Genomic DNA, 23,338 nt, shown 5'->3' on the forward strand with positions numbered 1-23,338 from the left:
AATTCTTACATAACACGGAAATCCGATCATAATTAAGACCGCTGTTACTAATACACCAACGGTATTCCAACACCAACTTTACTCTTGTAGTCTATGTATTCTGTACCAAAGAACTCTATTAAGTATTTTTCTTCCACACGAATCCTGTCATTGAAAAATTTCCAAAGCACAGAAATGAAAATAACCAATGATATGGGATTCAGAAGAAGCAGCTGAGTGCCAATGGCCCACCAAAAGAACCCAAGATAACTCGGATGCCTTGACCATGAATAAATTCCGGTTTTCACTAAAACATGGTCGGACTCCTTCTTGGTCTTCACAATGTGTGAAAAAGAATGCCCCGCAGTATGCATGGCAATAGTTCTAGTATATTGTCCCAGAATAACCAGAAGACATCCAAGTATGGTACAGAGCTTGGTAGCTCGAGAATAGCTGAAAGTTTTCAGGTTAGGAAAGAGAAGACTCTCTATAAGACACTCCAGAATGGCAAAGGAATGCGCTGCCATGTAACTTTTCCCATTGTTTAAAAGAAATGACTCTGAATGTACCTTGAGAGGGTTATACTTAGCTGTAATATAATACTCCAGAAAATGGAATAAGGAGAGGGCAATAATGAAAAGATTAAAATTTTTGAATCTGATTTGTGGGAAAAGGCCTACAAATATACCCAGAAGAATCCCTAGTATGTATGAAGTCATGGTCACCTCGTGCAGCGGATTGCGTCTGATATCTGGATACTCATGCTCGTCATCTGTGAGGTCTTGGTGCATTGTGCTCAGAACTAGAGGCCACAATAAAAGAAGAGGATAAATAAAAGAGTTGCTACTTTGGAATCGAGCATGACCTTCCTTATATAATATAGCAATCCGAAAATTTTTCAATGCACTAGTATCATGTAAAGAATTGTTTTACCACAACGGCTTATTGGTATATTCGTCTTGAGTGATGTTTCAGTATCAGATTGTTGCCATGCCAACCAAAATACGATGTCAAACTCTCTTAATGTATATAATGAATGGCAAAGTATATAGAAATAAGGAAAGTATTATTGTGAGTCGGATGCACTGTTTGTTTGTCCCACTCGTTGACCACGGCCTTGAAATTGGTTCAAATTGGATGAACCACTTCTTAATTGACTTCCAGATGTCCTGCCTGAATCTGCGCCGCTGGTTCGAGACAGTGTTGCGGGGGCCGTACCCAATCTTTGGCCTCTTCCACTAAAAGTTCTTGTTTCACTTTGCGCTGGTGGTACATTGACAAAATTGTTGCTTGGCGTTGTCGGTCCACTACGGGCACCCATTATGCGAGCATACAGACTGGTGAACCACCATGGAGTTGGGAATTTCCCATTGGGCAAGATTCCGTAGTTTGTATCAGCCTTTCTAGATATCATCCCCCATATTGGACCCAGAGTACGGGTATCTAAACATGCGTAAAGGTATCCTGTGGTAAAACCGATTAATGAGATTACGAAATCACCCTCATTAAAAACGAAAGAGATGAACAATTGAATCAAGGGGAAATACTTCCCCCAAACGGGGATTAAACCATAAAACATGATCTGTACGTTGGCGTTGTCTATCGACCAAGTGTATGTAATGCACGATATGAGCCCAGACGTGAGTACAACAGGGTAGTCGGATCCATAGAGGATTGTAGCTGCCGTAATAATAGTTAGTATACAAAAGCATAGGTAGTAGGCATAGTCTACTGTAACCATTGGTCCCCGTCTATTAGACAAACCAGGGCCAAAATGCCCTCTTTCCAACTGTGAGGACCTGTCATAAATACTATAGAGTTCCATAAGCGCGGGCATGGCACGAGAGGAAAGAATGAGACAAGAAGTGAGAAGTCTCCATACCTGAGCCTTCTTGAATGTCCAATTCCAGACATAAATGAAATTCCACGGACTCACTAGATTTAATCGGCCGACGATTGTCATTACGATCGCTAGAGTAAACAACGTTCTTGTTATTGGGGGGATGCTTAACCAGAATTCTTTTGGGCCCATCACATCATTATTACGGTCTCCGTTTCCATGTAGTGTACGCACATTTCTTGGACCTGCCATTTTTACCTCGAGATAAGCTTTCGGTTTGATCTGGAAACACGGACTTCGCTGATAATCTCTCACGCTTTCTCTTATATTCTTTGGTTGACACTCTCGTCTTCTATTGAAGAGGACACGATTTCATGAGCGCGTACGGGTAAGCGAGGACTCATCATATTTGAAAAATTTCAAATGTGATGAGGATCGATCCTGCAAAGCAGTAGAGAATAGTAGAAAAAAAAAAGAGTTGTAAAGTTCAAGCTGCTCGGTGGTTGCTCGAGATCAAGAGAGGTGAATAAAAGTTCTTCGATTTTTGCTATGGCCGTTCACACCAATAGACAGATACTTACAAGAGGTAAAAACTATGCTACAAAGCAATCGAAGAAATTCGGTACCGATGAGGTAACGTTTGACAAGGATTCCCGTTTGGATTATTTGACTGGATTTCATAAGAGAAAGCTTCAAAGACAAAAGAAGGCTCAAGAGTTTATTAAGGAGCAGGAAAGGCTTAGGAGAATTGAAGAAAGACAGAAGGTTCGCCAGGAACGGAAAGAGGTGATGGAAGAACAGTTAAAGACGTTTAAAGAGAGTTTGAACTTGGAAGCTGAGATAGAGGATGCGAAAAATGATAAGACAGACGGCTTCCAGGTAGAATCTGATGAATCCTGGCACGGGTTTGATTCCGATAAGGAGAACGGTGATAACAACAGTAATGAGCGTAGCGTGAAGCCTATTTTGAAGAAAGGAGCCATCACAGAAATATATGACGACTCAACTACTGTTGAATTGGAAACATTGGAGCCCAATGATAATTTCGAATATTTAGCCCATCTGAATAATGTCAAATTAGAAAAGGCAGAAAAAGTACTTAACCAAAGCATAAATAGAGCCACCAAATACGCTAAGTTTTTGGGCGTGGATGAGAAGCAAAAAAAGAAGCAAAAGGTAAAGAAGTTTAGATATTTGACCAAAAATGAGCGAAGAATAAACCAAAGGAAGGCAAACGATAATAAGCGTAGGAGATGATGCAGTCATATCACCATAGGGTACAATCTGTGGTTTCTTGATGCTCGGACAGTGTTTGATTTTTGAAAAGTATGTAATGTACATATGTACTTTTGTTTACTATATGTAATATATCGCATAGACCATTCCACGGAGCAAATGGAATGAATACTACACAGCTTGTATAATTTCTATAATAATTCTCCAACACATCATTTGCTTGTGAACTTGACGTAATACTCTGCGTCCAATTTGAAAATGACCCATATGCCTCTTCTAATTACTTCGAAATACTGTATTTCGCCTTGGAAAAAAATGTAGTCGCTATCAGCGGCTGCTAACTTCAAATTTTGGAATATATATACCCATAGCCACCAAAATCTCAGTAAGAAGTCAATAACAATTGCGGAATGGTACATTTTTTTCTTTAATGTGACTGCGCTTTTGGATCTCGATCTTAAAGAAGTTAACGAGTCCAATGACCAGTCCATTCTTATATCCCAAAACAAGGTATAGGAAGAATTGAATAGCATGAACCATCTTTGAATATGATATAGCCTTTCTTTATTGATGGATCCCTCATACACTCTTGATTTCCAGGTGCAAAAAAGGATAGGAAGGTTACAGCTGTATTTCAATGCATTGCATAGTAAAGTTGTATCGTGCAGTAAACGGTATTCTCTCAGACACTGTAGTAGTCTTACTAGCACAGGAAACAGTGCTACAAATAAGTCAAAATGTGTGAAGGGCTCCCTAAAAATCAGTGAGCTAAACAATGTAAAGTCTATTAGAGGTTTCGCAAATGATGTCAACGTGTCAGAGATTAGAATGTAGGTATTCCTTAGGGTACGAGGTGAAGGTTCTATAAACAGACATCTCCTGGCGCAATACTTTATCATATGGCATTCTTTCAACAGGAACCAGAATATGATGACACATTGAATAAATGGTAGAAAATAAACGATGAAAACTATATTTTTGAGTGGACCTTCTGTTACATTCTTGAACTCAAAAAGAAACACTGTAACAAAGTGGAACGGCATAATGATCCTTGTTATTTTTAAAGCAAAATTTCTAGCTGTTCTATGTAATTGCTGTAGAGTATAGCCTGGACGTATATCGTGCGGTACCCTGGTGAGTATGACTTGGGATATGTCCAAATTATTATGCAAGAAAAATCTTAATATCCATGTCCAGATCCAAATTGCAAGTATTATGAGTACGATAAATCGCTGGGGAGCGGGAACATTTAGTATGGTTGAAAGATAAGGTCCTTCAGGATTAACTTCGCTGTTCTCCATATTTTGCGACCCAACTTATTGCAGAATTGACAATTCTTTATAATAATAATAATATATGATAATTCTATAACGATTTATATGGTAACCAGCTCACGTTAATTTTTTGCCATTAATAGTGCGAATAAACCAGAAGCGGTTAGCGCTGGCTTGTATTTTGCTGCTAATTCTATTCCTTTCAATGATTATGTTATTTTCAGATGACGAACTACGCCAAAAAAAAATCGGAAAATGGATATTAACGCGATATCCGTTCATGTATATTATGGAATGACACCAATAGACTAAGGGTATGATCGGTTATATGTTAAAACTACATTTATATTGCTGAATTTTACCAAGCAGACCATGAACCGAGCTCAACGATTACCCCCAATACAATTTTTGTATGCTCCGCCATATGAACAAGACTTAACCTATCCAAAGTATCCATGGTGCTGTGAATATATTTGTTCGTCTTCTTGAACTCGCTTTCAATTACAAACGACCCTGGAAATCCGTTTCTGGTAGCACTTCCATGATCACTACAGGCATACCCACATTTTGTATCCCTGTAAGGAATGGATAGATACGAGTCAACAATTAGTTTTATAAAATCAGTTAATGCGGGAGTCGTGTAGTCGGTCACAATACCCACATGTTCATCTTCCGGTTCAGGTACATATCCTGTCATGTCTTGCTGGAGCATCGCTCTGACTTGTTTTTCCTGTTTGGCATACTCTGTAAAAACATCAAGAGAACCCAACAACCCCCCCTCTTCGGCGGAATAGAAGTGAAATTCTACTGTATTATTAGGTCTGAATTCTCTTTTCAAAAAATATTCAGTGTATAATCTTAGAGCCTCTATATTAGTCACCGTGCCCGATCCATTGTCGTCTGCACCTGGAGCTGCCATGATAGATGGTAGCAACAAATTGATGGAATCTTGATGAGAACCAATTACTATAATATCCTCTGGTGTAGTAGATCCCGCGATCCGGACTATAATGGAATATTGTTTCCATTCTTTATGATCAAAATGTTCAATAGTCAAGGTATCCTGCGGAATATCTTTCGTAATGTTGGCGATAGTTGCAGCTAACCACTCAGCAGACTCAAATCCATGGTCGGACTTGTAGTAGCGAGTATAAAAACTTGTAAACTTTGCCAGGTTCTTGTGCATAGACTCCTCGTCTATGTTCTCAATCAAACCATCCACGATTTCTTTGTTGGATATCTCAGCCGGATAATTATACACTGGCACTACTGGCTCTTCCTCTTTGTTAAAAAAAGGTAAGGAAGAAGTGTGTCTGGTCACATCAAAGAATTTGACACCTCTTCTTAGCAGGTTCAGCTTTTCTGATTCGGGAACTTTAATTACTTCATTCTCTCCTACTTGTAAAACCCTTAAAGGTTCATATGGATATGACCAAGCGATGGTTGCTGCATTAAGCCAAACTAAAAGCGATTGTAGCCTCATTTTGTGCTAATCCACGATTTACTGTTCTCACTCAATTTCCTGGATGATGGTTTAGAATCACTTTTTCTTCGAACTTGTTAATTATTGAATATTAAGTCTCAGTTTACTATAGCGGTCCGAAAATATGAAATAATTTAGCAAAGGCGCTGACAAGCTTTTCAGTTGAGATGATAGGGAAGGAAACAGATAAAAAAAGTCAGTATAGGCCTCCACATTGAACCCAAGCTTATACCTCAGCACATAAAAGGTACTGTACCCATATGTCCCATATTGATATACGTGCAATGAAGGGAGTAATGACAAACGTCGATGAGATTATAAGGAATGATGAAGATGTGGCTTTTGAGTACGAAATACAAAAGACACCGCAGAATATCCTAACATGGAAAAGATATCTCGAATATTGGAAAGAGGAGGGAAGGACTGACCAACAGATTAGGTGGTTGTATGAAAGATTTTGTTCGCAATTTGTAACAGATACAAGTATATGGGAAGATTACATACAGTGGGAATCAACAAGGGAAGTAGTCGAAACTTCACGTATTTTCTGGCTTTTTCAAAGGTGCCTCAAGAGCTGTGTAGAAGATTGTGATAGGATATGTTCGTCCTATTTAGAATTGGCCATTGAACAACATGACTTGTCGATGATAAGGCATGCTTTAGATTTATCTTTGACAAGAGTAGAGAGAGAAATGCATCCGAAAATTTGGGATCCTGTCTTAAAATTTATGGAAAAGAAAGTTTTACCTTTAACGCAATTGGATTCAACTCAAGAAGATGAAGAAGAAAGTACTGATGAAGCTGAATTGATAAATATACTTTTAGTAAAGGGCCTCGCGAAGATAGGCCTCATTAACGAGGAACTCAGTAGAAGCGAAAGCAGAGGTGACATTTGGTCGTCACAGCTTTTAGAAAGATACCTAAAAGTGGCCCCTCAGCAAAAACAAAATGAACTGCTCGCAACTCTTGCGAAAACTAGAGACAATGTTACCATCATGTCAGTCTACCAAAGATATATGTCACAAGACGGAAGCAGTGAAAGGTATCTGCCTAGTTCAAAACTAACATTTGAATTAAATCTCAATTATTTGATTAGCCTGGACAAACTAGGTCTAGACGATCAATATGAGGAATTCATGAGTCAAATGAATGGCATATATGCCGATAACTGGGTCTACTTAACCCTATCACTTGCCAAATATTATATCTCTCGCGGAAGGCTCGATAGTTGCGGTGATTTGCTGAAGAAAAGCTTGCAGCAAACACTTAGTTACAGTGATTTTGATCGTATTTATAATTTCTATTTGCTCTTTGAGCAACAGTGCTCTCAGTTTATTCTAGAAGAACTAAAAGAAAATAACAGCAAATCCTTTAAGCAAGAACATTGGGCTGAAAAACTACAAGGCCATATGGCGACATTTGAATCCTTAATTAACTTACATGATATCTATTTGAATGATGTCTCACTAAGGCAAGACCCCAACTTGGTGGAAACGTGGATGAAGAGGGTGTCTCTACAGAAAACATCTGCGGAAAAGTGTAACATATATTCAGAAGCTATACTGAAAATTGATCCCCGAAAAGTTAGTACGCCTGGCTCTTTCGGTAAACTCTGGTGTGCATATGGAGATGTGTATTGGAGAGCAAATGCAACTAGCACAGCGAGGGAGTTATGGACACAGTCTTTGAAGGTACCGTATCCTTATATAGAAGATTTGGAAGAGATTTACCTAAACTGGGCCGACAGAGAATTAGATGAAGAAGGGATCGAAAGAGCAGTTTCCGTCCTTGAAGATGCATTACATATACCGAAAAATACAGGTATTTTGCTTGAGAAATACAATAACGGGCATAGGAAAGTGCCTGCTCAAACCATCCTATTTAACTCACTACGTATTTGGTCCAAATACATTGATTTTCTGGAGGCCTACTGCCCAAATGATGCAAACTCCTCTAATAGAATATTCAATAAAACGAAAATGGCATACAATAGTGTTATTGATTTGAAGTTGATTACTCCAGCGATGGCAGAAAATTTTGCGTTGCTCTTACAGAATCATCACGAAGTCGTAGAAAGTTTCCAGGTGTATGAGAAAACGATCCCTCTGTTCCCCCCAGAAATTCAATACGAATTATGGATTGAGTATTTAGAAGTAGCGACATCGCACCGGTTGTCATCATTGAGTCCCGAACACATTAGATTCTTGTTTGAGAAAGCCCTTGGGAACCTATGTTCAAATGGCATAGACTGTAAGACGATTTTTATTGCTTATAGCGTATTTGAGCAAAGGATAAGTGGTCTGGTTAGGAGGTGCATTGAGATCTTACATAAAGGTGCTATACAAGATGCTGTTAGTGTGAGCACGCACCTCGAAAGCAGATTGCAACTGTGGAGAATGTGTATTTCCAAGGCCGAATCCACTCTGGGTCCATCAGTAGCCAGGGAACTATACCAAGAGTGTATCCAAATGTTGCCAAATCCTAAAGCTGTTGAGTTTGTGATTAAATTTTCAAATTTCGAAAGCTCTATAGGAGAAACTATTCGAGCACGTGAAATCCTTGCCTATGGTGCGAAGCTTCTTCCTCCATCCAGAAATGCTGAATTATGGGATAGCTTTGAAAATTTCGAGTTAAAACACGGCGATAAGGAAACCTACAAAGACATGTTAAAGATGAAGAAGCTATTGGATTCCGACATGGTAATTGATTCCGAGGGCGTTAGCCAGGAGGAAGGAAACATTAACTTCGTGGCAGCAGCAGCCTCGCATGCTCCCCACTCGCACGCTGTTATCCAACCAACCTCTTCGCGTTCAATCAATCCAGATGAAATAGAACTAGATATATGATATAAACTATGTAAAATCATACATCATCTTTGGAAAAATAGAGCCCTTTCCTACTACAACCATCCACGATTACTGATCAGCCAACAATTTTTCCTTTTTCCATCCGTACATACTCGGTGTTTGGGTTGTGAAACTTTGCTCCAATAATGTACCTGCTTTGAGGTTTAAGTATGCAAAATATATATATATATGTATATATATCATGTAATAGGGCTTCACAGACTATGAAGCATGATCCAATAATCCTATTGGAGAGCGACGCTAATGTAAACAAGGATACGTTTAGGTGTCTTTGTACCAATACGATATTATTACTTCGCTTTGCCTGTGAGTAGCCCGCACTTCCTTCTGCTCGCTCTTTTCCTCTCCGAAGGTTTCCGCCTAAACCGCCTGGCTCTAGGCGGAGGAGATGGTAATGCTTCCCCCACAAGGAAATGCTTGCCGCCGCACCAGGGCAGGTGCCGAACCACGCTTCTGCTAATCTTCCTCAATGTCGTATTTTTTTGGCGGTACACTACTAGTGAATGAAAATGGAACAAAAGACACTATCAAGAACTTACTTACTTCTCGTTAAAGCAACCCCAAGTGCCCAATAGAAGGATAAATCAATAGTCAATATGCCTCCAAAGTTTGATCCAAATGAAGTTAAGTACTTGTACTTGAGAGCTGTCGGTGGTGAAGTCGGTGCTTCCGCTGCCTTGGCTCCAAAGATCGGTCCATTGGGTTTGTCCCCAAAGAAGGTTGGTGAAGATATCGCTAAGGCGACCAAGGAATTCAAAGGTATCAAAGTTACCGTCCAATTAAAAATTCAAAACAGACAAGCTGCTGCTTCTGTTGTTCCATCTGCTTCCTCTTTGGTCATTACTGCCTTGAAGGAACCACCAAGAGACAGAAAGAAGGATAAGAATGTCAAGCATAGTGGTAACATCCAATTGGATGAAATCATTGAAATTGCTAGACAAATGAGAGACAAATCCTTCGGTAGAACTTTGGCTTCCGTCACTAAGGAAATTTTGGGTACTGCTCAATCCGTAGGTTGTCGTGTTGATTTCAAGAACCCTCATGACATCATTGAAGGTATTAACGCTGGTGAAATTGAAATTCCAGAAAACTAAGGTTGTTTATAACATCAAAAATCCATTCCATATATTATTCTGTACTTTTAATTTAAAAGGCTTTAATCTAACATATAAACCAACATATTTTACTTTACGTTTTATTTTTTTTTCCCATCATTGTTACACCAAATCGTAGTCTGTCTGTGTTCGATCAACTCTGTACGTGTTGGGATAGACATTTTTATCTACGAGAAGTCCAAAATAATTTTTCAACGTAGATAGTAGGTTTCTATTGTACCGGCTAAGAGTGGGTAATTACTCTTCAAGATGAACCTTTCCTATGTAAAATTTGTGTTGATATTTTACATATTCTTGAAACCTCCCTTCTGCTTGCTTGTCTCCTCATAGGGTCATTTCAATGGTACAATCACTCATATTAAAGGGCTTTTTGCACGTGGTTATTGCATTGAGGTACTGTTATCTTCTCCGGTTTAGACCCCATTTCTGATAAAGTATTTTCTTGTGCAAACGGTTCAATACTTATTCACTTTACAAATCCATGTACAAATACAAAGAAGACTTTTAAAGTTTTATTCGCTCTTACTTACTACAGTAGAACGCATCACAAAAGGATAAATTAATAAAGTACCCATGAGTTTCTCTGTTATCTATGTCTTACGTTCGAATTTTTTTATTACTTTCCTAAATGCCGTTTTCATTACCTAAATATATACTCCCTTAAAAAACACGATGCATATGACCATTACTTTTAATTGAAAAGTTTGGGTACATCATTTACATAATAGGATGTTGCAATTTTCAACCTAGATACAGTTGCCATATAAAATAGTACATAAAATGTGGTGAGGATAGAATTATACGTTACTTAATTCTGCTAATTATAGGTCACTTATTGTACCTTTAAAAAGACAGAAAGAAGTTCAAATTAGTACAGCTCGGTTCCGGTCAATTCAGTTCAAATTCAAGTTCAAGTTCAGGTTCCTTTTCCGATACCTCCTTTATTTCCTTAGGCGATCGGTATGATTTCGGATTAACTAAAAGTACTTATTATATGTTATCGCGGCGAAAAAGTATATACAATATATTGTACTCGTGAAATGCAGGGCTACACATATTTGAACGGCCTTGATAAAACAAGACAGTATGTCCAATTTCACCTGGAAGGACTTGATTCAACTTGGTTCTCCCAGTAAGGCATACGAGTCCCCTTTATCATGTATCGCCCATATAGACATGAATGCATTTTTTGCACAGGTTGAACAAATGCGATGTGGCTTAAGCAAAGAGGATCCGGTAGTTTGTGTTCAATGGAATTCCATCATTGCTGTTTCTTATGCAGCAAGAAAATATGGTATATCAAGAATGGATACGATACAAGAAGCATTAAAAAAATGTGATAACCTCATACCGATCCATACAGCCGTTTTCAAAAAGGGTGAAGATTTTTGGCAATATCATGACGGATGGGGATCTTGGGTGCAAGATCCTGCAAAGCAAATAAATGTGGAGAACCATAAAGTATCACTGGAACCTTACAGGAGAGAAAGTCGCAAGGCATTGAAAATTTTCAAAAGCGCATGCGATTTGGTTGAAAGGGCAAGTATCGATGAAGTATTTCTTGATTTGGGACGTATATGTTTCAATATGCTGATGTTCGATGACGAGTACGAACTTACAGGCAACTTAAAACTGAAAGATGCATTAAGTACCATCCGTGAGGTTTTTATAGGAGGCAATTATGATATAAATTCTCATTTACCTCCTATACCTGAAAAGATAAAGTCATTGAAGTTCGAAGGCGATGTTTTCAATCCAGAAGGCAGAAACCTGATTACAGATTGGGATGATGTGATACTTGCACTAGGATCTCAGGCATCCAAAAGTGTCAGGGATACCATAAAAGATATTCTCGGTTATACCACTTCATGCGGTTTGTCTAGCACTAAAAATGTTTGTAAATTGGCTTCTAATTACAAGAAACCTGATGCCCAAACAGTTGTTAAGAACAACTGTCTATTAGATTTTCTAGATTGTGGAAAGTTCGAAATTACATCTTTTTGGACCTTAGGAGGCGTTCTTGGTAAAGAGCTAATTGACATATTGAATCTTCCAGACAAAAACAGCATTAAACACATCAGAGAGACCTGGCCTGACAATGCTGGCCAGCTCAAGAAATTTTTAGATGCTAGAGTTAATGAATCTGATTACGACCGTTCAACAAGCAATATCGATCCTCTGAAAACTGCAGAATTAGCAGAAAAGTTGTTTAAATTAAGTAGAGGCCAGTACAGTTTGCCTTTAAGTTCTCGTCCTGTTGTTAAAAGTATGATGTCAAACAAAAATCTGAGAGGCAAATCGTGCAACTCGATCTTGGACTGTATCTCTTGGCTTGAGGTCTTTTGCGCTGAACTTGCTTCTAGGATTCAGGATCTGGAACAGGAGTATAACAAGATTGTAATACCAAGAACAGTGTCCATATCTTTAAAAACAAAATCCTATGAAGTATATCGAAAATCAGGTCCAATTACATACAAGGGCATTAACTTCCAAAGTCACGAGCTTCTAAAAGTAGGCGTAAAATTTGTCACGGAGCTTGACGCTAAAGGCAAAAACAAAAGTTATTACCCTTTAACGAAGCTGAGTATGACGATCACTAATTTTGACATATTGGATTTACAAAAAACTGTTGTGGATATGTTTGGCAATCAGGTCCATACATTCAAAAGCTCCGCGGATAAGGAAGATGAGAGGAAAACCACCAGCTCAAGAGATGACGAGGAAATTCCGAAGTTAGAATGTTCTAAATGCCAGGTAACTTTTACGGACCAAAAGGCTTTTCAAGAGCACGGGGACTATCATCTAGCATTAAAACTGTCCGAAGGTTTGAATGGTGTTGAAGAAACATCCAAAAACCTATCTTTCGGGGAAAAGAGACTGTTGTTTTCACAAAAAAGATCAAGCTCACAACATTCTACCGCGCCTCGGAAGAAACAAGCTACATCTTCCAAAAACATCTTATCATTTTTTACAAGAGAAAAATAACCAATATCAGATAGAAAGTTTTATGGCTTCGGCAACTCAGACGTCCGGCTGATATTGCTTCCCAAAATTTTCCAAATGTTTCATGTACACAAAATTGTGTTGAAATTAGGGTTGAAAAATGATAATAAGAAGGGAATACATTTAATATCTTATGATTAGAAAATATTCCTGACAGCTATTGAGATTCCGTTTTTGATTAAGGTGATAACACTATGTACATTGTTTATACTAGAAGTTCTTACAAAGGATATGAAAATCCATAGAAGGAAGCAACTGTTAGAAGTTATTTATCAACTTGGCTCACAGAATACTTATCTTTTACTATATGACATATGAATCATGAGGAATGGTGGAAGGGCGGAATCTCAGACCCAATCAAATCGTTCAGGAAGTTTATACATTTAGATAGTTCTAAAACAGGAATTGGCTTGATATGCACAATGCATGTTACATAGTGAGGCTGTTTCAAACGTATTCAAGAATATACTTATACTGGATTACCCTCTCCTGAGTTAAGGAATTACATGTTGTATTACGTGCCCGAGTAATACCAGGGTATCTTGTCAATCCTGATACAGGGTCTTCGGGAAGTAACTTGCTGTCAAGACTTAGTATCAACTTGATTCACAGAATGTTACTTGTCTCATATAGTCTATATAAGATTTGAATCTAACTAAAGGGTTGAAATGCAGGATCCCGGGTCTAAACTAATTGTTCATGAGAATTGGGTGAATAATTAGATAATTGTTGGGATTCCATTGTTACTAAAGGCTATATATAATATTAGGTATACAGAATATACTAGAAGTTCTCCTCGAGGATATAGGAATCCACAAAAGGGAATCGATAGTTCTACATAGTGTTAGTACCTTATCTTCTTTCTTTTTATATGTTGTCATTCATTATCCTATTACATTATCAATCCTTGCATATCAGCTTCCATTAGATTGGATGACTGTTTCTCAATCTTTATGCCATCCTCTTGCACCGCATGTTATAATATAATACTAAATAGATGATATTAGAATTTCATTCAAACAGTTCAAGTATTTACACATTTCAGGTGATTCATTTAAGTACTGTCCACGCTCTGGAATGGAATTGCTAATGTGATACTATTCTCTGTATTAATCATTGATTTATTAAAAACACGTTTTGTTTGTAACTCAGCTACGGATGACATATCCTAGATTATGATTCAACACCTCAATATAAATTGAGGCAACTTGGCCGAGTGGTTAAGGCGAAAGATTAGAAATCTTTTGGGCTTTGCCCGCGCAGGTTCGAGTCCTGCAGTTGTCGTTAATTTTTAACATTTTTTTCTTTATGCAATTGATACCGGTAAAATCGTCAATTAACTTCACTTGTTTTCTCTTCTCTAGCAATTACTCTACTGCTATCATTTTATAACTTGTTTCTTATTATTAAAGGCCGTAGCTTTTCTATTAATAGTAGTTTGTCCTTTCCCACAACGCGGTAAAGGTATTTCGCTTGCTGACCCGTTTGGTTGTAGAAAATTTTTCTAACTAATTCAGTAACACATAGATTAGTTCATTGGCAGGGATAGTTATAAGGACAATAGTTATAGCGGTTCAAAGGCAGTGTCCCATCGCAGGCACTTATAATTCATTTCATTCGTTAGGATAATTTGCCGTACTGCTTCCTGCATCGTCAGCAAAAGAAAAACTACAAATTCAGAGTATTGTTACCGTTAGTAAACATTTTCTGTTTATAAACAATCGCCATATCATCGATTTTATTATCATTCGCTCTTAACTGATAATTAACTGAACTTTCATATCCCAGCGACTGAAACTTTCACAAGTATCCTTTTCCCCAACTGACGTAGTCAACAAGCAGAAAACAGAGAATGTATAAAGATGGTCTCATTGAAAATAAATAAAATTTTGCTCCTGGTATCATTGTTAAATGCAATTGAGGCTTATAGCAACAATACAATATATTCAAGTTTACACAATAGTGGAACAGAGAGCACCCCCCCACATTCAACAGACTCGATATCCAATACCGGATTTAGCAGCGAAGAAAATGCAGTCACATCAAGCCCTGAGACAACCACATTGGCTGGCCAATATAGTGGAAGTGGAAGGGCAGTAGCAAATGAAAAACAGCACACTAATACGTTCAACGAGTATGTTGGTACGTCGACGACAACACAAAATTCTAATGCGGTGTTATCAGGGGAACAGTATACGGAAGTTGCGACGCCTAGTAGTAGCACTGTAGCTACGCCTGCGCAATCCTATACTGACGCATCACAAATTTCACAAACACTTAGTCGAAATTCGGAGTCTGTCCCAAAGTCAAATGACGATACAACCTTCTCGGAATCCATAGATAGCATAATAATATCCACATCAGATGGTACAGCAGTACCGAGAGAGATAGATCCAATAACAACCACAGCTTCTTCGTTTTCCAAAGGCGAAAGCACATTACCTCAAAGTTCCGGTATTAGTGGCATGGCAAGGACTACACAAGCGGTATCTGGAGTTTCACAACTTTCCAGCATAACAACGGCTGCAACAACGGACAGTATTAAAAGTGAATTAATGCAAACTGCACTTTCCAGCACAATATTATCTGAAAGACCAACTGAAGAAGAATATGCCATGAGCAAATCGGAGCTCTCTGAAAACCGCGGCTCAAGTTTAACCGTCTACCCTGAAGGGAAATCTAGCTCTCTCATTGCTAGTCTTTTATCCTCTTATAGCCAAACAAAGTCCACTCAAACTTTCGACAGCAGTCAAGCGGCTGTTGGGGTATCCCGGCCTTCTAGCATAACACGAACTACATCGATCGATAGTTTTAGTAGTGAATCAATGCACACACAACTTGACAACACAATATCATCTGAAATATCAACGGGCAAACATAGTACAAATGAATTCGAGCTTTCGGCACATTATGGCTGGGGTGATAGCAACTATCCTGAACAAGAGCTGATTGTCGATCGTCCATTCACTTCTTCCACCACGAAAGCGTCCTCGGTGATAAGTCAAAATACAGGCCTTGTGTCTAATTCAATCACGATATCACCGATATCCACAACAAACTTTATGGTCAGCATTACATCGAATACTGCTATTGTAACTTCAACTGCGAATACAGTGCCGTTCACCTCTGTTCATTCAACCTCTCCGTCCACTTATGTGTCCCCTATTCTTAACTCTTCTCCCTTCTCGTCTGCATCTCTTTCCTCTCAGTTTGGCATTGCTCCTTTTCCATCTGCTTACCTTTCTTTCTCATCAGATTTTGTTTCCACCTCTTCTCAAACATCCTCTCCAGCAGCTTCTGCTGCTGTGTCCTCTGTCTACACGTCTTCACCAGCAGCTTCTGTCGCACCTTCATCTACGTCCACAATATCACCTACTTCCACGTCCTCCCCACATGGGATTGCTTCCTCTCCAGCAGCTTCTGCTCCTGTGTCCTCTGTCTACACGTCTTCACCAGCAGCTTCTGTCGCACCTTCATCTACGTCCACAATATCACCTACTTCCACGTCCTCCCCACATGGGATTGCTTCCTCTCCAGCAGCTTCTGCTGCTGTGTCCTCTGTCTACACGTCTTCACCAGCAGCTTCTGTCGCACCTTCATCTACGTCCACAATATCACCTACTTCCACGTCCTCCCCACATGGGATTGCTTCCTCTCCAGCAGCTTCTGCTGCTGTGTCCTCTGTCTACACGTCTTCACCAGCAGCTTCTGTCGCACCTTCATCTACGTCCACAATATCACCTACTTCCACGTCCTCCCCACATGGGATTGCTTCCTCTCCAGCAGCTTCTGCTGCCATGCCCTCAGTCTACACGTCTTCGCCACTAACTCATGTTGCTGTATCCTCAGTCTACACGTCTTCACCAGCAGCTTCTGTAGTACTTTCATCTACGTCTACCATATCACCTACTTCCACGTCCTCCTCACATATGATTGCTTCCTCCCCAGCAGCTTCTACTGCCGTGTCCTCCGTCTACACGTCTACGCCACTAACCTATGTCGCCATATCATCCATTTCTACATCCTCTCTATACGAATATGCGCCTTCACCATCTACTTCTTCCTCCACCTCTTCTACTTACGCATACTTTTCATCCGCTTACGCCCTTGAATTTTCTTCTGAAGAGCATTCAACAACATCCGCGATACCAGTAATTCAAGTACAGAGTGCATCTTCCGGTTTTACGGATTCGCTACAGCAGACTTCCATTGCAATTCAAAGTTTAGCGTCTCAGGTCATTTCTAAAAGCTCAACTTCAAATGATGAAACATATTCAAGTGCGTTTTCTGTTTTTAGCCCCTCAGCTTCGAATTTGGTTGAAACTTCTCTGATAATTTTATCAACTCCAATAAGCCCAACGAACGCGGGCAACTCGCCTGAAAGTAGTTCACTTCAGAAGCAGCTTCCTAGTAGTACAAAAACTTCTTACGATATGGTCAGCCAGAATACTGAGACCAGTGGCAGATCCGCAGCAGTATCAAATTTTCTATACATATCCTCTACAGTGAAATCAGACAATGAAAGGTTTTCGGCCATTCCTAAAAAGACTACTACAATTCCAAGTAGCGTAAAGGTATCCTCTTTATCTGCCTCAAGTTCTCGTCATTCCGCGACTGGAATACCATTGAATGTTATTGACTCGTCAAAAAGCACAGGGTCATATACACCTTCATTTTACTACTCATCCTCTTCAATATCTTCAGTAAAACATTCAAAAGAAACTATACCTGCCAGTAAGTCTGTTTCAAACACACAAGAAAGAATCACAAGTTTTACGCTAACATCACGATTAAATAGTCAGGCTCAAAAATCCGAAGTGAGAAGTGCTGTGAGTGCTCAACAAGATTCCCATTTTTCATCTAGCTCATCGCTTTCCGCAAATACGAAGGTTAGTTCGAAAACTTCATCCAATAGGGTATCGAAAACCATAACCGAAAATGGGGAGAAAACCAGCTTAACTACAAGAAAGACGCAATATAAAAGTTTGTCTGGAAGTAGTGGGTCATATTCTCGGTCATTTACGAAGATCTCAACTGGACTACTTACGACTGTAGTACAAACTCAGGCAAGTACTAATCCAGAACTTACAGCCCCCGCCTCATCTGCATATCCTACGGCTTCATACCCCCCTCCAAATAGTTACGCGTGGTTACCTACTGCTATTATAGTGGAATCATCCGAAACGGGGACAACTACAGCATCATTTAACCCATCAATCACTGGATCGCTTCCCAACGCAATCGAGCCGGCTGTTACTGTATCGGAACCTACTAACCACACTTTAATCACGATCGGATTCACGGCTGCTTTGAATTATGTATTTTTGGTTCAAAATCCATTATCTTCGGCTCAAATTTTCAACTTTTTACCTCTCGTTTTGAAGTATCCCTTTTTAAACACCTCATCAGAACTGGAGAGTAGCACTGATGGGTTATCCAGTTTTGTTCTTTCATACCAGTCTGGAAGTAGTACAACAACCCTTTCCCCAGAACCTATGTCATCATTATCAGTTGTGAAGAAAAAAAAGCAGAGAAAAAATGCCACTAAGTCGACTGAGGACTCATATCTTCCACAAATTGACACCTCCTCAATAGCGGTGAAAAAGATTGTTCCCATGGTGGACTCTTCAAAAGCATATATTATATCAGTTGCGGAGGTATATTTTCCAACAGAAGCCGTAGCATATCTTCAGAAGTTGATAGTTGACGCAAATTCGACTCTTTATAATAACCCTCAAACCCCGCTGCGAAGTTTAGCTGGCCTAATAGATAGCAGGATCCCATTAGGGGGTTTGACGTTGTATGGCCCTGGGGATGGAGGTTATGTCCCTAGTTCAACCTCATCGAGTGTCTCAGATTCTTTGAAAGGAAATTCGCAAGACAAAGTTGGAACTTACAAGTACGGAGCTTTGGACGATTTTATTAATTCGTTCACAGACTCTGCGTCTGCAGGAAGTTACGCTGTAAAAATCATCATCTTTTTGATCATATTAACGAGTGGTGTACTCTTGTGGTTATTACTTGCATTTTTTGCTTTCCGTCATAGAAATATATTATTGAAAAGACGTCCAAGGGACTGCATCGAGAAAAGCCTCGGTAGTGAAAGGAATCTTGAAAGTACTGAACTTTCCCGCTCATCTTCTGGCAACCAAATTTATAATGAAAAACCTCCAGAATCTGAAGGTGAAAGCGTCCACTCAGCGGTAGATGATCAGTACATTATGACTGGCGAAAATACAGTCTACAACATCATTCACGGATTACATTATACCATTAATGATGACGGTGACTTTTTGTACAGAGATGCAGTGCCTATTGATTTTGATCAAACAAATGAGAACGAAGGTTCCGGAATAGATAGTATCGTAAGAGAATGCGTGTATGACAAAAATCAAGATGCCACGGAAGCCTACTTGAATGACGAAGAGTCCATATCGGGCATTCTAGATGTCGATGACAACGGTGATATTCGATTATACGACAATTATTCCGACGATGAAGAACCAAACAGTTTCCTCTTGCCAGACGAAGTCATTGAAGAATATAACAAGAACCACTTATGCAAAATCAAACTTGATGGGCTAGGCACTGGGTCATGTACTACGGATGATCCCGACACCGGAAATCTGGTTACGAATGAGTTCTCTTCAGGCAGTCAGACATGTTTGCCAAGTACTACCTATACTACACCGCTTCATACCAATTCGATTAAACTTCACACATTACGCTACGCAGAATCTCCACTACCAAAACCAAATCAGGCTCTTTTCTCTAACCTTGAAGATTTAGAAATAGAGGACATTGACGACAATGGTAGTGTCTCCGACCTACAAATCGAAGAGCTGGATGCTTTAGATGAGGAGCTTTACAAGAGAATGTCCAAAGTCATAAAACAACAGAACCATTAAACGACAAAAACATAGCCAAAAATAGCCATTAACTGTGCATAATCCCTGTTAGAAGCAGCGCTTGTAACAAAATATGATCATAGAAATTGATACCCATTAATACATACAGGCGTACGCCGACTTATCCTTTTATTATCAACACCGTTATTGTTGTTCTATATACCATTAAGTATTGCATTTGTAATTGTATGAGCCCTTCTATTTATACATGAAGGTTTTTATTTTAATATTTTCCGGAAATATCAATACTCCATTAATTCTACCCGATGATAACCGAGATGAATGGAAATAGTAACTAACCGATGGAAAAAAGAGCGAGAATAAACCACGTCAGTAATAGAAAGTTAGTCTCTGAAATATCTGCCCTACGAGTAATACGATTACATTAATCACTCTTTTCTCGTTAATGTCTCTTAAGAGAAGATCCTCGGAAAAAACAGCACCTGCACTTCCTAAACGGAGAAGAACCTACCAAGCTTGCATCAGCTGCAGATCAAGGAAGGTGAAATGTGATCTGGGTCCAGTTGATAACCCCCACGACCCACCGTGTGCACGTTGCAAAAGGGAGCTAAAAAAATGTATTTTTAGTTCTAATAAAGGTGCTACGAATGGCCCATCCCCTAACATGATTGATACAATATGCCAGACATCTTTAGGTGAGAGTAAGCAAGAGATACGGAATGGCTCAACGAGCCCGATTCCATCAGATATTCCTTTGTCAAGAAAAGGGACCAATAATGAAACATCTTTCAAATCAGAAGGGGTGAAGTGGAAGCTTGAACTTTCCTCCATGCAGAACGCTTTAGAGTTTTTAGCCCAAGCTGCTGGTACTGTAGCAAAAGAAGGAGCAAAGGAAATCATAAAGGACAAGTCTGCAACACCGAAACCGCTCGAAAGCTCTTTACATCCACCAAGTAAATCTGCCACGGACGAAGGGTTGAAACGACTTTCAAAAAGTGAGAGTGCTGCTTCTGCTACTAACACACCTTACGAAAATACGACAGCTATGCTTACTTTCACGCTGAATGCGAATAGGAAAACGTCGCAATTAGTAGAAGAAATTAGTAGAGTCAGACCCATACCCACCCGGAAAATAGATGACTTCGAATACATCGGTCCAGATAGCTTGCTCACAAAAGAGGAGGCGATTGAACTCATAGAGGCATTTTTTCTCACGATGCATCCGTTTTTCCCCAATATCCCACTACAATTGCATACTCCTGAAGAATTGGCAGAATATCCAATTTTATTTTGTGCAATTTTGACTGTTTCTGCTCGCTATCATCCATTCAATACTTTAGGATTGGATAATGGGGAAGATGGGATGAGGCACATTGAAGTTCACGATAAATTATGGGTATATTGCCAGAAACTTATATCTCAAACAATTTGGGCAGAAGCTAGTACTAGGTCAATTGGTACCGTGCTTGCTTTCATAATTTTCACCGAATGGAACCCAAGAAGTATCCATTATAAGTGGTCAGACTATGCAAATGATCCAGAGTTAAACAATGTTAATGCTAGAGGAAGTAAGAATATTAACACGAGAAAGGACGAAGAAGGATTGACTGGTGTCGGCGCCATCCGTAGAAGCGACCGGATGTCATGGATGCTGACTGGGTCTGCAGTAAGACTGGCGCAAGATATGGGGTTCATTGAAAATAGCTCAAAAATATTCATTGTTACTCATATATCTGAGACTACAAGTGCCATGAATATGAACCAAAGGTCTTTATTGGCGGAATCATTCAGCGTTTTAAACTTAAATTTAGGGAAGTTTGAAAACGATGGAAATGAAAACAATGAGGATTATCTTGGGAACGAAAAATTTTATCTGGATGAGATTTTGCCTGATAATGAAAGCAGAGAAAGGTGGAGAAGAATTTTCGAAAGCTCAGAAAATGATAATGACAACGAGAAATATTTGTTAACAGATTGGGAAAGGGAGTTTTTGAACGATGAATACGTTTTATATTACTCTAATAAAAAGGACGATACTAACTTGGCACAAAACCATACGCCACCATTTCCGTTAAGATTCTCGTTCGCCCAAAGAGCAAAAATAGAGATAATTCGAATCCTATCCATAGCATATGAGACAATTTACTGCGAGAAGAATAAGAGAAAATTGGCAACAACTGACCAGAGACACAACCTGTCCGTTCTAAGTGTTTTTTCTCCCTTGATAGAGGGCTGGCTTAGCAACTACAGAGAAGTTCTTGTACCTCTTTCTGATGTTCCTTTCTCACTAGCAGATAGGAAAAATAAAAAACAAATGCTTGATAACATCGATAGAATAAATGGTGAAAGTATTATCACAGATTTCAATTATTGTCAGCTTTACATCTTTTCCCTTGCGCTACAAGTAGATGGGAAAACAAGCAGATTGAATATGAATGAAATTGTGACAAGCGCGAGGTATGTAGAATTAGCTTACAGATCTGCAAAAGAAATATTGGGTTCTGCCAAGCGAGTTTCACGACAAGGAATGCTAAAGTACATGCCCGTAAGATGGGTAATACGGATAATTAGATCCATCGCGTTCATAGTGAAATGCTACCTAACACTTACTGGCAGTGAACTTGCAACAAATCCAGATGCCAGAAACATCTTAAAGTTGAGTGCGATATCGGTTGATGAAACGTTCGATATCATTCGCGACACTGCAGTTACCTTGAAAGAAGCCACGCCAGATGAGTTACATCTTTGTCAAAGGTATGCAGCCATATTAATGTACTTATGCACAGAAATGAAACTTCGAAAAAAATCCTACTTAGATCGACCACCCTTATTAAGAAGTGGCACGACTTCCCTAGAAGGCAATTGTGAATCATCACTGGAGGGAGTGGAGTTCGCTAAGAAGCCCACATTTTCTAAACGTATGGGATGCAATAAAACTGAGAGTAATTTTGAACCCTCAGAAAGGCCTGTCACAGAGGAAATTGATAGCAATTTTAATAATCCAAATAATATATCTTCTAAAGCTATTGTTTATCCCTACGTTGAACAAAATAATGATATAACAGCAGCGTTACTAAACAATGAGCTTTTCCAAGGCCCATCACTATCTGAAGAAGTCACAGATTGGTTCGGTGCTAGTGAAGATATCGGGCTGGAATTTGTAGAGCCATGGACAGAACTTATTGAACAACGGTACATGCAATGCGGAGATGGCGATAACAATAACTTTGAGAATTTATACAATTTATTTGTGAATAGTTATGACATCGATAATGATACTGATAACTCAAGGCCGATAACACGTAAATAAACAGATGTCAAAAAATTATATCATCAACTAAAACAATCACTCTGGTCTCGGAAAACACACGTACATATAAAGGCGTGAATAACTGGGAAGAATGGGGGGATTATATATTACAATGCTTCATAATATCAAGACCGATTTTCAATTGTGCACATGCGTTGATTGTTCCACTTAATCGACCACTTATTTATCGACTTCTATGGCAATGCAGGCTAGTGCACTTTAGGAACGGCTATTTAATATATAGGAATATGCAGCAAAATTGGTTGGATACGTTAAAAGTATGTTAAACATTCTACACATGCTGGAAGGTGAGAATGAGAAATATGGCGTGGAAATGCCTACTAGAACACGAAAAAAAAAAA

General features: G+C 39.2%; 10 protein-coding genes and 1 non-coding gene across 11 annotated transcripts; 7 read left to right on the plus strand and 4 right to left on the minus strand.

The window, feature by feature from the left end:
* Nucleotides 1-47: 47 nt before the first annotated feature.
* Nucleotides 48-770, minus strand: STE14 (protein-S-isoprenylcysteine carboxyl O-methyltransferase; the record flags this gene model as incomplete). Its single annotated transcript, XM_033909740.1, has 1 exon — nt 48-770. One exon carries the CDS (start codon nt 768-770, stop codon nt 48-50), a length of 723 nt encoding a protein of 240 aa, XP_033765631.1.
* A 275-nt stretch (nt 771-1,045) lies between these two features.
* DFM1 (Dfm1p) lies at nt 1,046-2,071 on the minus strand (the record flags this gene model as incomplete). Its single annotated transcript, XM_033909741.1, has 1 exon — nt 1,046-2,071. One exon carries the CDS (start codon nt 2,069-2,071, stop codon nt 1,046-1,048), a length of 1,026 nt encoding a protein of 341 aa, XP_033765632.1.
* Nucleotides 2,072-2,368: 297 nt separating this feature from the next.
* On the plus strand, nt 2,369-3,076 carry RRP17 (rRNA-processing protein RRP17; the record flags this gene model as incomplete). The annotated part of the gene is made up of 1 exon (XM_033909742.1): nt 2,369-3,076. One exon carries the CDS (start codon nt 2,369-2,371, stop codon nt 3,074-3,076), a length of 708 nt encoding a protein of 235 aa, XP_033765633.1.
* Nucleotides 3,077-3,267: 191 nt separating this feature from the next.
* On the minus strand, nt 3,268-4,356 carry ERD1 (Erd1p; the record flags this gene model as incomplete). The annotated part of the gene is made up of 1 exon (XM_033909743.1): nt 3,268-4,356. The coding sequence occupies one exon, from the start codon at nt 4,354-4,356 to the stop codon at nt 3,268-3,270; it is 1,089 nt and encodes a 362-aa protein (XP_033765634.1).
* A 331-nt stretch (nt 4,357-4,687) lies between these two features.
* On the minus strand, nt 4,688-5,812 carry SPAR_D06020 (putative aminopeptidase; the record flags this gene model as incomplete). Its single annotated transcript, XM_033909744.1, has 1 exon — nt 4,688-5,812. One exon carries the CDS (start codon nt 5,810-5,812, stop codon nt 4,688-4,690), a length of 1,125 nt encoding a protein of 374 aa, XP_033765635.1.
* Nucleotides 5,813-6,072: 260 nt separating this feature from the next.
* On the plus strand, nt 6,073-8,658 carry SYF1 (mRNA splicing protein SYF1; the record flags this gene model as incomplete). The annotated part of the gene is made up of 1 exon (XM_033909745.1): nt 6,073-8,658. One exon carries the CDS (start codon nt 6,073-6,075, stop codon nt 8,656-8,658), a length of 2,586 nt encoding a protein of 861 aa, XP_033765636.1.
* A 617-nt stretch (nt 8,659-9,275) lies between these two features.
* RPL12B (60S ribosomal protein uL11) lies at nt 9,276-9,773 on the plus strand (the record flags this gene model as incomplete). The annotated part of the gene is made up of 1 exon (XM_033909746.1): nt 9,276-9,773. The coding sequence occupies one exon, from the start codon at nt 9,276-9,278 to the stop codon at nt 9,771-9,773; it is 498 nt and encodes a 165-aa protein (XP_033765637.1).
* Nucleotides 9,774-10,880: 1,107 nt separating this feature from the next.
* On the plus strand, nt 10,881-12,779 carry RAD30 (DNA-directed DNA polymerase eta; the record flags this gene model as incomplete). Its single annotated transcript, XM_033909747.1, has 1 exon — nt 10,881-12,779. The coding sequence occupies one exon, from the start codon at nt 10,881-10,883 to the stop codon at nt 12,777-12,779; it is 1,899 nt and encodes a 632-aa protein (XP_033765638.1).
* Nucleotides 12,780-13,999: 1,220 nt separating this feature from the next.
* On the plus strand, nt 14,000-14,081 carry SPAR_Dtrna26S. Its single transcript has one exon. It is a non-coding gene; the product is annotated as a tRNA-Ser (tRNA).
* Nucleotides 14,082-14,659: 578 nt separating this feature from the next.
* On the plus strand, nt 14,660-19,705 carry HKR1 (Hkr1p; the record flags this gene model as incomplete). The annotated part of the gene is made up of 1 exon (XM_033909748.1): nt 14,660-19,705. The coding sequence occupies one exon, from the start codon at nt 14,660-14,662 to the stop codon at nt 19,703-19,705; it is 5,046 nt and encodes a 1,681-aa protein (XP_033765639.1).
* Nucleotides 19,706-20,111: 406 nt separating this feature from the next.
* Nucleotides 20,112-22,976, plus strand: ARO80 (Aro80p; the record flags this gene model as incomplete). The annotated part of the gene is made up of 1 exon (XM_033909749.1): nt 20,112-22,976. The coding sequence occupies one exon, from the start codon at nt 20,112-20,114 to the stop codon at nt 22,974-22,976; it is 2,865 nt and encodes a 954-aa protein (XP_033765640.1).
* Nucleotides 22,977-23,338: the final 362 nt, after the last annotated feature.

This window comes from Saccharomyces paradoxus, chromosome IV, assembly GCF_002079055.1.
Source record: "Saccharomyces paradoxus chromosome IV, complete sequence".
Classification (NCBI taxonomy): Eukaryota; Fungi; Ascomycota; class Saccharomycetes; order Saccharomycetales; family Saccharomycetaceae; genus Saccharomyces; species Saccharomyces paradoxus.